The sequence below is a fragment of the Leuresthes tenuis genome, unplaced genomic scaffold (genome assembly GCF_036924035.1).
Source record: "Leuresthes tenuis unplaced genomic scaffold, fLeuTen1.0.hap1 SCAF_4, whole genome shotgun sequence".
Classification (NCBI taxonomy): domain Eukaryota; kingdom Metazoa; phylum Chordata; class Actinopteri; order Atheriniformes; family Atherinopsidae; genus Leuresthes; species Leuresthes tenuis.
The window spans coordinates 20,777,379-20,793,096 of record NW_027325358.1 but is presented as its reverse complement, the minus strand read 5'-3'; the positions used below and the strand labels follow the sequence as shown (position 1 = coordinate 20,793,096).

At 40.3% G+C, this 15,718-nt stretch overlaps 1 protein-coding gene across 1 annotated transcript; it reads left to right on the top strand.

Annotated features, from left to right (window-relative positions):
- The first annotated feature begins 603 nt into the window (after window positions 1-603).
- acer2 (alkaline ceramidase 2) lies at window positions 604-15,355 on the top strand. The gene is made up of 6 exons (XM_072385051.1): window positions 604-964; window positions 1,351-1,465; window positions 4,537-4,678; window positions 5,175-5,312; window positions 12,752-12,889; window positions 13,086-15,355. Exons 1-6 carry the CDS (start codon window positions 851-853, stop codon window positions 13,270-13,272), a joined length of 834 nt encoding a protein of 277 aa, XP_072241152.1. The 5' UTR covers window positions 604-850; the 3' UTR covers window positions 13,273-15,355.
- The last annotated feature ends 363 nt before the right edge of the window (window positions 15,356-15,718 follow it).

The window sequence follows — 15,718 nt, the reverse complement described above, 5'->3', positions numbered from 1 at the left end:
AATAGTGGCATGACATATAAAAAGTCTAATATTTTTTGATGACATAACAACAGCAAATACGTAAAAAAAAAAGACTCCAACAATGGGATCAAATCAATTAATGTAACTTTAGCTGTCACATGATGACTAAGATAATAAACCAAACTTTTTATTTGGGTCAAATGAATAATTGCTTGTTACCACAAATTAATGTTGTAGACTATGAACAGTGTAGCCTACACTTCTGTGAGGGTGTGTTAAGTAAAAAGTGAAACATTTCTCTTCATTAAAGTACCACTCACTGAAATAAAGTTCATGTTCATTCTAATTTAAGGTTTAATTGCAGCTACCATCTGACACTAGCAGCATAAAAGGTGAGTGCTAAACTCCAGGAATACACAGAAGAGGAAGTTGAACATAGTTAGAGTAAACTGTTGTGCATTTGAAGTTTTAAAATCATAGTAAACCCTCAGTTATCGTCCTATGTTGCATTAACATGATGAAAAAAGAAACGTACTTCCTGGAATTGACTGACGTCACACCGAAGACGGAAGCAGAGTGGAGGGACTCCTCTCGCAGTGTGTGAATACTCTTTGACTCCAGAGCGAACAGCTGTCAGAGGACGACGCAGAGCGTCATGACTGGCTGGAGGCTTTGTGCAAGGAAGGATACCCTGAAAATGCAGCACGGCGGCGATTACTCTAAACAAGTCGGGTGCACGAAACGTGTCAGTAGTCAGAACTTAGAGTCTAGTGTGTAGCCAACAGGCCAACGCATAGCGACTTGCATCGCTTATCGACATTATTTAATCTCCCTTCGCCGGAGGAGTGCTGTCCGCCTGCACTGTCCATGCGACAGAACTAGTCCAGACATGAGTAACGTTAATCTTGTTTTTTGGGACCAGTTGCAGGCTGGCAGCTCCGAAGTGGACTGGTGTGAAGGCAACTACCTTATCTACCCCAGCATCGCTGAATTTTATAATACGGTCGGTGGGAAGTCGCTGACTTGTAGATGTGGATGCCGTCTTTGCATAATGCAGTTTTGTTTACAGCCGCAGCTTCTCTGCCTTTGTTTTGTTTGGTATTGCGCTGCTTTCTGGTAACATGCCATCTTCTCCTCAGGTTAGCCATAGCTAGCTATGACTTACACTGACTTTGAGCTCTTTGGCTGCTTTCCATCAGCATATTTACCGTTAGCACCACTTTAGAAATGTGTTTTCTCCATATTTTCTTTTAGCTGCACCGATGGCCACACAATGATCAACATGTTGTCATGTTTGCTACAGTCGGCTCACGTGTGATGGACCTGTTTACCCTCATAGCTTCCCTTTGTTTCCCCTTTTTTTAATTTCTATATCTTTTTTCATTTCAGATCAGCAACATTTTATTTTTTGTTTTGCCGCCGATATTAATGTGCTTGTTCCGCCAGTATGCAACACATTTCAACAGTGGGATTTACCTCATATGGATTCTACTGGTTGTGGTTGGTAAGTGACCCCTCATCCTCTGTTTTAATGGTGAAAGCATGTAGAGGAAGTCATTAAAAAAAAAATCCTTAAAATTTTTTTTTTTTTAAAATGAAGGACACACTTGTTTAATTTTTGGTTATTTTTTCCTAACCTTTTGACAGTGCCAGCCTGCTGTAAAACTGCACACAGTTTTCCTTTGTACTCGGCTGGCGGGCTGTTTTAAGAGTCTTGGAGACTTGCCACAGATTTCCTGTGAATATAATCTGTCTCAGTGTCCTCTCGGTCTCCATGTAATCCCAGACTGACTCCATAAAGTTAAAATCAGGACTCTGTTTGGGGGTGGGGAGTCCAGACCATCTGGACCATCAACCACAAACCCCCATGTTTGTGGTTGATGGTCCAGTTTATAGTCTACTGTTCTTCGTCACCCGGACTACATACAGTACATGTGCAGCACTTACCATAACGCGCTCTAGCACAACACCGCCACTGATCCACTGCGGCACGACGTGTCACTGGGTTGCAACTGATGAAGGCAGAAACCAAGTTAAGTAGCCGCTGCTTTATAGATTTGTCACCAATATTTCCTACAGCCAACAAACCAATTAGCTGCTCAACACCTAAGTGAACAGAAAACGATTTTGTTCTAAAAGTGAGTTTTGCTGGCTCTCATGTTTGGGTCTTTGTCGGTTTTTGTCATTTTAATTCAGAGAATAAACAGAATTCACGTCACGTGGACTAAACAGTCGACGCGTGTAGCGCTGCCCATCAAAATCAGGAAATTTGAGCAAATTTAACAGTTCAAGTGTCACTTTCTGCCATGATTAATTTGGTATAAGCAGCTAGTTTTTGTCTCTTCCAGTATGTTGGGCTCTTCTCTTTTTCATTTGGCTTTTTGTTTGGCTCAGCAGCCATATTTGCAGATAGATTCTAAGGATAACCCAAAGCCTACATTGTTGTGAACCAGTGATGTTACAGTGATCCCGGCAGGCTCTTGGTTGATGGAGAAAAGTCAAATGAAACACAAGCTCACACTTGTCAAACAGCAGCAGCACTGTGAGGACACAGGGTTAGTCACTTGCGTCCTCTGTCACTGCTTCAGGCTCATGCAGCGCTGTTTGGGTCTGAATCCGCTTGTAGATTTCAGCGGATATCCGCATTATTTTCACTCAGTTTTTGGGTAATAAATGTAAATGGCAGCAGAGTGCCTTGTTGCCTCACTGCTGTTTTGAAACCACTCAGGTTGCACTGTCAGCAAAGATAACCTGTCAGCCCTCCCTCCTCCTTCCTGAGAGGTGACCTCAGTGGGTGTTTGAAGAAAAAAAAAACCACACATATAACTGTTGAACAGGTTCTGTAACAGTCTTGTGTGTATTGGCTCTTTCTCTGTTCAACCGCTGGAGCATATTAATCACCTAATATTTCCCCTTCAGTCTAGTACTTCACACATTTGAATGAATCTCTGACTGCATCCAGTTTTTGGAACCCTTTGGTTCCAGTGGAAAATCAACAGTCAGCTGTTCTTCTCTAGCTCTGTGTGAACTTACAGCTTGCCCTGGCTTGCACTGTCGGCAGATACCAGCGTTTAAAGCAGAGCTATAAGATGTTGATCTCCATGTCAGATGCGGCGTCTTTAACCCACTGCTTGTGCCCACTGGTTCATTTTTAAAATCCCGATTATTTTCATAATTGTTTAATATTCCGATAGTTTTCAAAACAACAGTGACTCATCTAGCATTCAGTATTCCAAAAATAATGCCCCCGCATAACTCTGCAGAGGTGAAGGCCATGTCTTCATGTGACTAACGGCCTCAGCGCGTCCTCTGACGTGAGAAACTTGTTACTGGAACGTTACTTGTTTGCTTTTACCAGCAAAAGGCTGGCAGAGATTTAAGGGATCGTCAGAGTAACTGCAGATGATTTCCTACTTCAAAAGATGGCTCGTAAAAAACCGCTGGTGTTTTAAGTGTGTAAGTCTGAGCCAGCACTGTAAATGATCAGCGTTATTTTCTGCGCGGCTTAAACAATCGATTACTGGAGTTGTCGTCAGAGTGACGGCAGGTCGCGGCCCGTCAGTTCCGACTCAGAGCAGCGGAGGTTTGCGGATAAGGAGTCTGTTGGAGCGCTGGAATCTCCTGCAGCGCCTGTTATGACAACAGATTATGCTGATAATGTAAGGTCTGTTGGGCCGAGATAACAAAGGGGCACTGATAGATCCATCCCTCCGCCGCATTTCTAACCAAGCCCTTCTTTCCAACTTGCTGTTTGTACATAACGGCATCCTGTTGAGTATATTTACATTCTTGTCATCTTAGAATTGGGATGAATGCATTTCCTCTCCCATAAAACACTTAGAAAGCATTCGCATTCGCGTTTAGTAGCTGTTGACTTCACTTGTCTGCCTTTCTTGACGCATTTCTTATGGTTTGTTTGAAGCGTTCTTGTCTAGAGAGGATATTTTAACCTCCTTTCATTTTGTTTTTGCTGAGTACAAAGCCCATCTGTTAATCTAATAAATGACTGAAGAATGTATTCAAAGCGAAAAAGGACATTGTTCATGCAGCCACTGTTGCCATGAAGTCTCCCAGCCCTTGCAGGTTGAAGTTGACACCATGCCTGGTGTTGGCACACGGTTGTGTTTAGGCTGCCATGGAATGTTCCTTTATTGGCATATCAAAATTTGCTTTCCTTTTATACTTTTATGCAACTTCAAAATTGGAAGGCGGCTCGCAGTTTCCTCTTGCTGCTTTGATCTGAACGTTGTGGCCTAAAAAAGTGACGGCTGTGGCCACGATTTCATCTTCTAATTCGAGTATTTGTATTGCTTCGCTGCAACATGGCCGTGAGTTGCTGAACATACAGGCACAGTGCACAAACTTGGTGCCGTTCGATGATATTTTTGCTCCTAGTGTCTGTATGTGATTTTATTTTTACAAATAATTTTTTTAATAAACAGCTTTAATGTTGCCTCCAGTTGCCTCTCACAAACTGTTCAGTCCTAACGGAGCCTTACCTCCATCACTTGTTGACTTTCTTACTAAGGGACATAGTCTCAGCTTTGTGCTTGTGCTCCTCTTTCTTTCTCCCAGGTATTGGATCAACTTATTTTCATGCCACCCTCAGCTTCCTTGGCCAAATGCTGGATGAGTTGGCCATTTTGTGGGTTCTCATGTGTGCCATTGCCATGTGGTTTCCCAAAAGATACCTTCCAAGGATGTTCAGAAGAAATAGGTATGAGGATTTATATGTGTTGTGTGGCCAAATGACCACCTTTTGGAGCTTAAAATGAGTACAGGGGTTCATTATGTTTACAGAAGAAGCTTCTCACAGTTTAAGAGAAGCTAGTCAAACTAACCAGCAAAGTTTCAGTGTATTGCAGGGCACTTGTTTTTACGCACGATATGTCCATTAGTGGGACTTCACAGTCTAATAATAAACTTGTCCAAGATAGCTGACACCATCAAAAGCTGCATCACATGTCTTTACTTCTCTTTCCATTGTCACAGAGCAGTGTGGTGGCTGCGCTGCACCTTCAGGGTGTTCCTCAGTCTTTGCTCATTAGTGTCTAAACTGAGTTCTTCTTAATTTATGATTCTTAATGTGTGTCATCTGGGTGCTTTGTGGGTATACTTGGGATTCACCCAGCTTGGATTCTGTATTTCACAATGTGTTTATAGAAAGACGAAATAGCAACAAAATCTGCTTCTTGTTTTGCTTCTCCATGTAGATCAAGGTTCAAAGTGGTCATTGCCATCTTGTCAGGGATCACCACCGGGCTGGCCTTTGTCAAACCAGTTGTCAACTCGCTGTCCCTCATGACTCTTGGCATCCCTTGCACCGTGCTGCTCATTACTGAGCTTAAAAGGTTAGTGGCGTTTCAAAACAGTAAAGATCAACCTCATCCTGGAGTGTGATACTATCCTGGAACTGATGATGGGCATTTTCTAAAGTCCATCCAAACAGAGTGGAATCAAGGATGGCACAGATTTTTCTCCTCACTTTCTGACTAGGACTTGAGTGAAAAAGCTGCTAAACCAATCAAATGTCGTCATCGTTTGTTTAACTCCAAAATAAAAGCCTCAGTCTGAGTTATTTGTCTTTTCCATCTCTTACATGTTTTGTTTTCGTGGGCTTGTGTTACTTAACACCCACCCTTCTCTTTCTTCTGCTCATGTGAGTCATACAGTGACTGTGCTTGATCAGAGGCTGCAGCTTGTTTGATTGTTGGCTGTTCAGATACAAGCTCTGCTTTTTGAGCTGCTATCACTCAATTTGAGTGGAAGGCCGTTTCTAAGGTCTTTTTATGAAGGCCGTCTGCATCATTAACACGTACTCATAGCTAGTGATGGGGCTAAAAAACTAGTATATTTCTACGTGCTGCAGAGCTCGTTCAGAAAGTGTCTATAAATGTACTCCAGTGACATTCAGAGCTGTCTCGGCATCAGAGTCTTGTACACTTTAAAAGACTGAAGCAATCCTATGGGAATCAGAGGAAGTAGTTGTCCTAACAAGTGAACAAGAAGAAACGACAAATGCAATGGACATCCATAAGAGGAACACGTAAAGAGTATTCAGTTTAATCTCTGGGAATATCTGGGATGTCATATTATATCTGGGAACGCTGGTCCATCATGCAAGTTTACTCTCTACCAGCTCAGACTGGAAACAGCTGGCGAATCGTGTGATTCTAATCTTTCCCAGATGCAATTAATAAAACTGTTTCCATGCTGAATAATGAGCGTCAAGTCCTCTTCATACCAGGCAAAAGCACATCAAGCGACTGTATGAACCTTTTTGTGTCTCAGAGGAAGTTAATTCATCCATTCACCTTTCCCCTTCACGTCTTACTATTCTGAATGCTAATCAATGGAAACGCAGCTGGCAAGAAATCTGGATCCACACAGGTGTTTTGAAGCTGAAGAGATTGAAAATGGCACATGCTTACACACACGACAAACCACAGCCCCCTAATTATGAGCCTGATAAGTGTCGAGAAGACCAGAAAAGGACAAGTCACAGGTGAAGTGTCGCCCGACAAAAATGAATGCGTGGTGTAAGGAGAACCAGTGTGGAACTGATCCGATGTGCTGGTTAGTTAGTGACCTTAGCTAATGATAGTTCAAATTGTTTTCACCGTAGTACAAAGTCTGTAGTTTGCCATCACAAATCAGAATGTAACAAAAACAGAGGGGGTCATTTACTGCTGGAATATTGAACAAAACACAAAACAGAACCTTATGCCCACAGATCAGCTGGCAGGCTGTTAGTCGTGTTACACCATGTTTGACGGACGCAGAGATGTCAGAGTGGGAGAGGAGGAGTTGATCAAAAGAGAAAAGTAGAAAAAAAAAGAAAGACAAACTAATAAATTAGAATTTTTCGAGGGCACATTTTTGTTAAGTTCTGTTCTCTGTCGAGCAGGATCTCTGACCGCTTCCTCGCTGTCACTTTCACTGCCTCGCACATCAGTTTCCGGGCCGATCGCGCTTCATCAAGCTGTGCTTGAAAGGCCTTCTTTTTCTAAAAGTACACAAAAGTACAAATTCAAAAGTACACATTTCCACACAATATTAAGTAAATGCCAACATTTAATTCTTCCTGTGCCTTGCAGCTGTTCATCATTAGGCGAAAGTTAATGATTTGGTATTGTATTTCGTAGATGTTTAGGGTCTTCACAGCTGTTTACCCGCATTCAACCAAAGCCTGCTTTAAAGTGATTGGCCAGTACTTCTCAGACTACAAACGAAAGCCAGAACACTTCCACAGATTCAGCACCTTTAGATGCAGAAATCTGTTTCTGCGCTTAGTTAACGCTCATAATGCAACAATAGAAAGCTTGAAGAGATAGCTGTATCTAATAATGACCGTGTCCTGTTCAGCTGCTGCATCGTTTAGTTTGTAACTGAACAAAAGCCAACAGCGTCCTGATGTGAGTACATTAACATGTGACTTTTAACCTTTTGTACTTTCAGTGTCTGACGACTCTGTCTGCTCCAGCCTAATAATAGCATCCTATGATGTGATGGAATGTTTCTGAAAACACATTTTGTGCTCCTTTTTGTTTGTTTGTGTGTGCGTGTTACTAATGCTTTCCCTCTACTCATTAACACAGATGTGTATTGTGTCGTTTCTGTTTCCCATAACCCTTACTCACGACCGCCGGTCCTGAAACCTGAAGTCCTCTATTGTTCCACATCTGAGTAATTCTTGACATTACTGCTGTGCCAGTCATCCATTGAAGCTGCTTGTTTTTCTGCTGCTAACTCAAACTGAATTCCTGTGGCCCTGACAGATGGACTTCTGCTCCCAGAAAGAACACACTATTTTGTTGTTTTTTGCTACTTTTTTTTTTTTTTACAGTAGGACTGTTGCCCCATATTCAATTAACTTTCATCCAAACACAAACAAGTTCATTGTTTCACATATCCGTCACAGATATTAGATACGGTGGAAATGTTGGAACTAAAACACCACTTATATATTATGCTGTAATATCTGAGTTGAGAGGAAAGTATATAATACTGACGAGATTATGTCTACAGGTGAAAGCAATGTTCATTTCCTCATTTCATCGCAATGTTTATGAACGATTAAGTATTATTTTGTATCGCTGGTTTCTTAGCAGTGTTAAAAAGTGCTTTACAGGAAAGGATACGGTGAGTTAGAGTAGGATGACTGTTCACAAGAACACGATAGTAAAATGCTTGACAAATGCATCAGACATTGCCAAAGGCTTTCTCAATGAGGAAAGACATGAGCACAGATTTAAAGATAGCTGCAGACCTGGTGTGCCTGGCCTCAGCTGCAGATGTGTTGTGAGAGTAATGGACGAAGACACAGCTGCAACTGCTGCTCTTACCCTTATGGCCGCCGGAGAGAACCGCTGGTCAATTTGGTGTCCAGCCAGAAGAGAAGGAGTGCAGATGGACGTTAATTGCGGCAGTAACGTCATTTAGGAGATGTTAGCGAGGGGACTTTGTTTGCGTTGGCTGTCTGCGGCGGAGAGGACCTCTCCAGCACTTCGGTCTGGTAGCAACTAAACTGGAACAACCTGCTGGCGGTGAAATGGAGACGGGTTGCCTCATTCGACAGTCAAACAAGGGCAGAGACCACAGGCACACCAACATTTTAAACTGAGTTGTGCTTTAGCTCATCGGTAGAAAGAAATGACACATGTGAGGACCATACCAGTGGGGAAAAATGTGAAGTTTAGAACCAAGAATTGGTACAGTGGCAACTCTGAAAACCTCCTTTGACTTAGGCCAAAAGCTACCAGGAAAAAGCTGCTGCATGGTATAAAAACATTTACGATCTTTTGCCCCATTGCTCTTTAATCTGTCTCATTAATGAGCACTATATAGCACTTGAAGTATGTCTGAAGGTGTGAAACCTTGTCTCGCTCTCAAGAAGCCCAAAGAGAGGTAGTTCTTCACTAACTCCACCATTAATTTAGATAATTTTGTAAGTTTGTCACTCCTAATTCAGTCTTATTTACCAATGATTCCCAAACTGGACTAGGCCTTAAAAGGACTGGTTGTTACTCAGGATGTTTTGCGCTTTGCATGCACTCTCCAGGAAGACACCGATGTTCACCACAAGTCAGAGGAGGAATAGAATATCCCACTCCCTTCAAATAGAAAAAAATCCCATTGCAACCTTGCTACTCCTTACAAGGCATTTTTTTTCTATTGACCACTAAAATAAGGGACAAAATGTCAAAAGATTTAATATAGAGCAAAGATAATTTTATGTTGCTTCTGTTTATTGCTTCAGCTTTAAGAATAGCAACAATATACTTGCATAAATCATTTGAGTTATAACATGATATAATATATATATATATATATATATATATATATATATAATATAACATATTAGAGCGGTTCGACAGCTGTGAGACTAAGAGTTTGTCAAGAGTTGTGTTAAATAAGGATCAGGCTAATCCTCTGAAGCCACTTCCTTTTTGTGCACTCGAGTAAGCAAAACTTCACAGCAAGACTCCACCCCTGGCAGAGGGAGTGGTCTTTCCTCTTCTTATCTCTGTCTTCTTCACTTAAACTCTCCATCGCATTCACCATCGTCATGCTTCCTATCTCACTTGCTCCTGTAATTAGGGGGCTGTCGGTCACAGGGTTCAAGTTATTTAGTGTTGTGCTTACGGATTTCCTTGTGTCAGTGTATGTTTGGTGGCACGAAGGGATGGTGGCTGACTCAGGACAGTATGTTGTTATGTTACTGAAGCGGCCAAGTAGCTTAGAGCTTGATGCAGAGACAGGATTTTCTCCCATGAGAATGTAAAGTAAAATTCAAGCGGTAAACCTCAGTGTTGACGATTGTTTAATGGCTTATTTCCTTTTATTTTTATGCTTCCTGTTGCTTGTGAGAAGCCATGACCCTTTCCATCTCCCTCTCTGGACCAATTATGTAAGACTGTGACAGTTCAGCTAAGCTTATCAGCTGATTTAGTTCTCTTGAAGTGAAGCTGAAGTCAGTGAACCCAGATGTCACTTTTGAGACATTTAACAGCTGTTTTTTTTTTTTTTTTTTTTTTTGTTCATGAAAGCTGCCCCCAGCTCTCCTGAGCCTTTTAGCATACTTTTATCAGATGTTGAATGTTACTGTTGGTCACGTCTGCCGTATGTGTGCAGCAGTGTGCAAAATGTTCAGCACTTGTTGTCAAGATTTTTGTCACACGGTGAGCCGAACAAGTTGATGATGATCTGATATCTGAAAGGCTTCAATCTAAAGATGACGTATTTCTAACAAAGAAATATAGATACAGTTTTCATGTAAATAATTTTTTAACTCAACAGTCTTTCATTCACAAGAAAACACATTTCCTCTCTCTTTTTGTAGTCCTCATCGGCTTTGATTACATAATTTATTTCAAATGTCAGAGTGCTAGATGGCTAATGAGAAGAGGTTGTGGTTCCTCGTGGCTGTTTTTACGACTCTTACTGGGACTGTAAACAAACCATATATATGAAGAACTAATTGAGGCCTGAGACCTTGATTTAAGTGTTCTGAGAGCTCAAATCATCCAGATTTTCCTTTTTCATAACTCTGAATTTATACAAAACAAACAAAAGGGAAAATTTGATTTGTTCAGAATAATTCGATGCAAGTAAGACGTTATACAGAGGATCATTTCACACTCAAAAGAAAAATAAAATCGCAAGAAACAGACAAAGATGCTGAATAAATGAACTCATCACTTGATTATAAATTCACAATGTTAGGTTAAGTTCTAGTGTATTTTATATCAACATGTGAGCTGTTATCCACTCTGTATGGAACCTGTTTTGTATTCACAGACAGATTCCTGTACAGACCAGATAGAACTATCTAATGTATCTTATCTAACCTGAGGGTCATGAGCATTAACATGTGTAACTCACCCATTTTTCCCATCTGTCTTCAAAAATGCAAATTGGGTCTCTTATTCTGATGGTTATTTTCCCTCTCTCCATATGTTTTACATACAAGATATTTGCATTTTTAGTTCATTTCTATTCTTTGTTCATGTTCTAGATTTGACACCCAAAACGAATGAAAATCTTCATCATTTTTTTGTGCTCCTTTCCCAGTCGATGTTGAGAACTTTTGTTTTTGTTTTTTTTTAACAAAGAAACAATTGGAAATTTTTCAAAGTTATTATATTAATGAGGTAATTTTTAAATGCCCAAAAGATGTGACTGTTGTTTGCCATCTGATCACCGCACATTTAATTTACATTTACTGTGAAACTGAAGTTTCACAAAGTATCTTATGAGAAATTCACTCTGTCGTGTAGTTTGTATCTGCCCAATACCTGAAGCATTTTATAATAGGATTTAAATCCTTAATGGGTATTTTGTTAATAACATTATGAGGGTAACCTCTCTCTTATATAATAATATGATAATAATCATTTAAATTTAGATTTTGACTCCTTTCAAAGCGTGGCAAATACCCATCTACTTTCTAATGTCTTAATACATGAGCAAACCAGTCGATTGATATCTCTCCACTGTCTCATTCCATCTCTCCATTTTTTTATGTGGGCTTTCTGATGTATAAAACTTTCTGTGTTTGGGCTATTTGACAGGCACCTCTCTTTTGACAGTTAAAGTTCTTGCATCTGATTCTTCTGAATACTGTCAGAAATCACAGACCAAACTAGCGACTTCTGCTTTCTGAGTTTGATTAGTTAACTTAATGTTGTTCCACAGAACATTTGGTCTAGATTGGAAAGGTCAGTGAGAAACATTGCGCTCTCAAAGTCAATTTCACAAGGACTTTCTGTCTTCACACAGGCTGCTGTTATCTGTCAGGGTAGGCACAGCTGCCTATTGATTAACCCAGTTATCTGTGTTTGCACCATCAGAGTAAAACCGTGCAGCTTCCACAGTTTAAACTCTCCCCGCGTAGTCTGAGGGATGCTTATATTTTTCTTGGGGCTTATTGTGTTGCAGTGTGATTCCTCTTCAAAATACAGTGGTTACGCCAACACCAGAGGCTCGCTTCATTAAATCTGAATGGAAAGTGACACATACTGTCACAGTTAGCGCACTGCTGTATCACCACTACAGCTTGTCACAGGCAGGCTTTCGTGTTGCTGCCTTTGTTATGACTCTGTTTACCCCGACTGTTATTGGGTTTGTAAGGAGGACGAGACTAAGAATAGCTTATCAGTGGCACTCTGGATTAGCACATCTTTGTAGGTCAGGGTGTGTTTATTTATATAGTGATTCACTCTGCGCATATAGCACTTTTTTCTATCAAGTAGGGCACGGTGCTACATCAGGATAGTTTTTGTATTTGAGTATCTTGCCTAAGGACACTTAAACAGAGATACTGGAGCAGCTGGGGTTTGAACCAGCCACCTTTTGATTAGTAGACGACCAGTACAAGACTTCAAAAGACTTGAACCACCGCTCATTTCTTTATTTATTTAACATAAGTAGAAATACAATATATAAGGAAAAAAACAGGGTTTGTACAATTCTTAGAGCATTAAAATCAGCATTTGGTATGAATACCTTTAATTTTCAACACAGACTGAACCTTCGTAGACAAGTTTTCTTTAGTTTTAGAACTACAGGTTCACCTGATACTGTTAGTGATGCTGCTCATCTGCCGTAGAAAGCCTTTTAGGCCTGCCACCTCTTCTTTTGTCCTCCAGTTTTCTCCAGTTTTTACTGAAGTATGAACAACGTGATAGGGAGTTAAGACCAGCTCCTGTCTGTATGTGTTTTTGTGCGCGTGTCTATGAGTGTGTGTTCTTAAGAGTTGCACCCATTTCTCAGTGCTTTGTCATTGTAGGTGTGAAAACCCACGTGTGTTCAAGCTGGGCCTGATCTCAGGGATCTGGTGGGCGCTGGCTCTTCTCTGCTGGATCAGTGACAGGATCTTCTGCGAAATGTGGTCATCCGTTAACTTCCCCTACCTACACTGTGCTTGGTAAGCTTAAACCCAGCTCGGAGAACTCTGTGCCGCATAGATCACGTGACACTTAAAAGAAAATTGGTTCGATGTTTTAAGAAATCAACACGGGATTGTAAACTATTTAATTGTATATGAAAATAAGTGAAGAAGAAACGCTGTCTTCTCATTTCACAGCCTGTCTGGCTTATTCATACTCTGGGTTCTCTTACAGGCACATCCTCATTTGTCTGGCGTCCTACTTGGGCTGCGTTTGTTTCGCCTACTTTGACGTCGCGACGGAGGCCCCAGAGCGAGGGCCCGTCATCATGTTCTGGCCCAACGAGAAGTGGGCCTTCATCGGTGTGCCATATGTTTCATTTCTCTGCGTCCACAAGAAGTCAACTATCAAGGTCACTTAAAGCGGCCCGAGTCTACTGTTCTGCGGCTTTGCCACCAGCGAGATACAGCGACGCGTCCGTGAGTCGCGTTGCCCTCAAGACGACCTAAATAGCCTTAGGTTTTTTTTTTTTGTTTTTTTTTTAATATGACATGAGCATGAATGTGATTTTTGGCCAAATGCAAGGACTGACCTTTTCCTGACCTGGTTTGGTCTTTGAATCGTGACATAGCAGTATTTTACGAAACTCTTGGGTCACAAATATGACACCAAGTTAATTTGCAAAACAGCATATCAAAGCTAAGAAACCTCTACAGTGTTCCACACGTATGCTCAGGCTTCACATGAGACATCATGTCATCTCTTGAGAGCGAAAGTCTTACACTTTACACAATTGAGACTTCTTCAAAGAGAACATTTTGTACACTTCACGACAGTAGGAAAACCTCCACATTATAAAACATTATGTTGCCTTTTCAACTGTCAAATTTATAACATGTCATAGGTGAAGTCAGGCCTTTTAAAACCATGTTGGGGTACATTAAAGCACTGGATGAATCAAATGTGACTAATGCAAACTGCACAGCTCAGCCAACTGTATAACAGTTACAAGCTGGTTCATAAGATGTTAAGTTCAAGAAGGTAATTCACAAATAGCTTTAGGCTGTTATAACCTGCCCCCAGTGCTGATTTTCTTCTTATCGAAACTGTCAGAAACACAATGGGCTTGACTTCCATTTCAGATATGTTATGTTTTACTTTCAGCATGCTACTGTGATTGTTCGGAATAATGAAAGGAAAACGTGTTAAATCTACTCCTGTGTACATTTGTAAACTAACAAAGCAATGCAGTCATTTTCATACGAAAAGAATGATTTTGATATATTCTTGAATGACTTGGCACGTGGCCACAACCCAGAGTAGTAATTTAGAAACAGAAAAAAGTAATTAAATATATTAGACATGTAGACGTTTAGTTTAAATGTAGCCTGCTATTATTTCTATATTTTAAAGCTCAGCGTTTGTTCGGCTTTTAATCCAGACATCTCAGCTTGTTAATTGCTCTTTAGGGTATGATTAAGTATTTAAAATGGTTAAAAAAAAGCTTCAACCAAACCAGATAATGTATTACAAGTAGGTGGATTTTGCCCATAAGTTTGTGTTATTTTCTTTTGCTTTGCTTTCTCTTTTAAATTGCTCTCAAAGTTGGAGAGCTGATGATAGCAGGTGGGATAGTGATGCAAATGAGGTTCCATTATCTCTGATCTAAAACTAAACCTAACTCAGAGGTGTTTATTGCACAAAACAAACAAACAAAAAAGAGAATAGATAATGTGTATGTATAAAATAAAAGCGATCCAGTCTGGGCGTAGCGTAGAGAGGAGTCTTTTTTACTTTAAACCTATATCGAACGTGTTGTCCTCCCGCAGAGGCTCCAGGAAACTCAAACTGCGAAAATAAGTTGTGCAACTGTGACGGGTCAAATGAAGGATCCCGATTTACAAAGAAAACAACTGTTTTGCAGCTAGACTGAAGCAATATTTTCTCAACATGGAAGTATTTTTGTTACTTACTCGAAAGCCGTTTCTATTTTTTTTTGTTAAGGAGGTGCAGCCAAAAACGAGGGGTGGACGATTCTGATAACAGATCGATGCCACCGTTTGTACTGCCAAACTTTTTTTATATGCACGTTCAGGGGGAACTTTAGGAAGCATCAACAATGTGAAGAAATCCAGAGAAACTTGCAGTTTGCTGCAAGATAGAAATAAACAAATATTGATGGCTTGAGAAGTCAGTCAGTGATTCAAGCATCAGATGATGGATAAAGTGTGAACAGAGCCGCCTGTTAAATGTAATTGTGATGTTAAACCATAGACAAAAGGTATGATTATGAGTCAAGTCTTTTTACTGACTTATATATATATATATATATGTGTGTGTATTTAAATCTAAGAGTTTCTCCACCTGCATTGACAATACGGATAAATTGCACAGAAATATTTATTTTCATAAATTATCCTGTTTTGTTAACAAATATTTGTAATGGATGATAATTTTGGTATTTTATTTTGCATAATAAATAAAGCCAATACTGAACATGACAACTGTGGCTTCAGATGATGTGTCTCTTGCAGTAATTCAGTCCAAAATCTTTTCTTTCTTTTTCTTTTTTTTTTTTTCACCATTGATCGTGTATGGCTCAGAAAGATGCAGGTAGCAGAAGCTGTCACTAGGGGGCGGAGTTATTCCTCATCCAGAAGTGAATAAAGCATCAGTTTTCAGTTCGATGAAGAGAAGTGACAGGTTAGTCATTGAAATCATGTAAAACCACAACTTTCATCCACGGCAGGTTGACTGAGTCTAAGATTCTATTTAGAAAAAAAGCAATCACTTTTTTTATTTTAAAAGTGATTGCATGCCATTTATTTAAACGCATGCATGGTGTCTGTTCGTAGGGAACACACCAT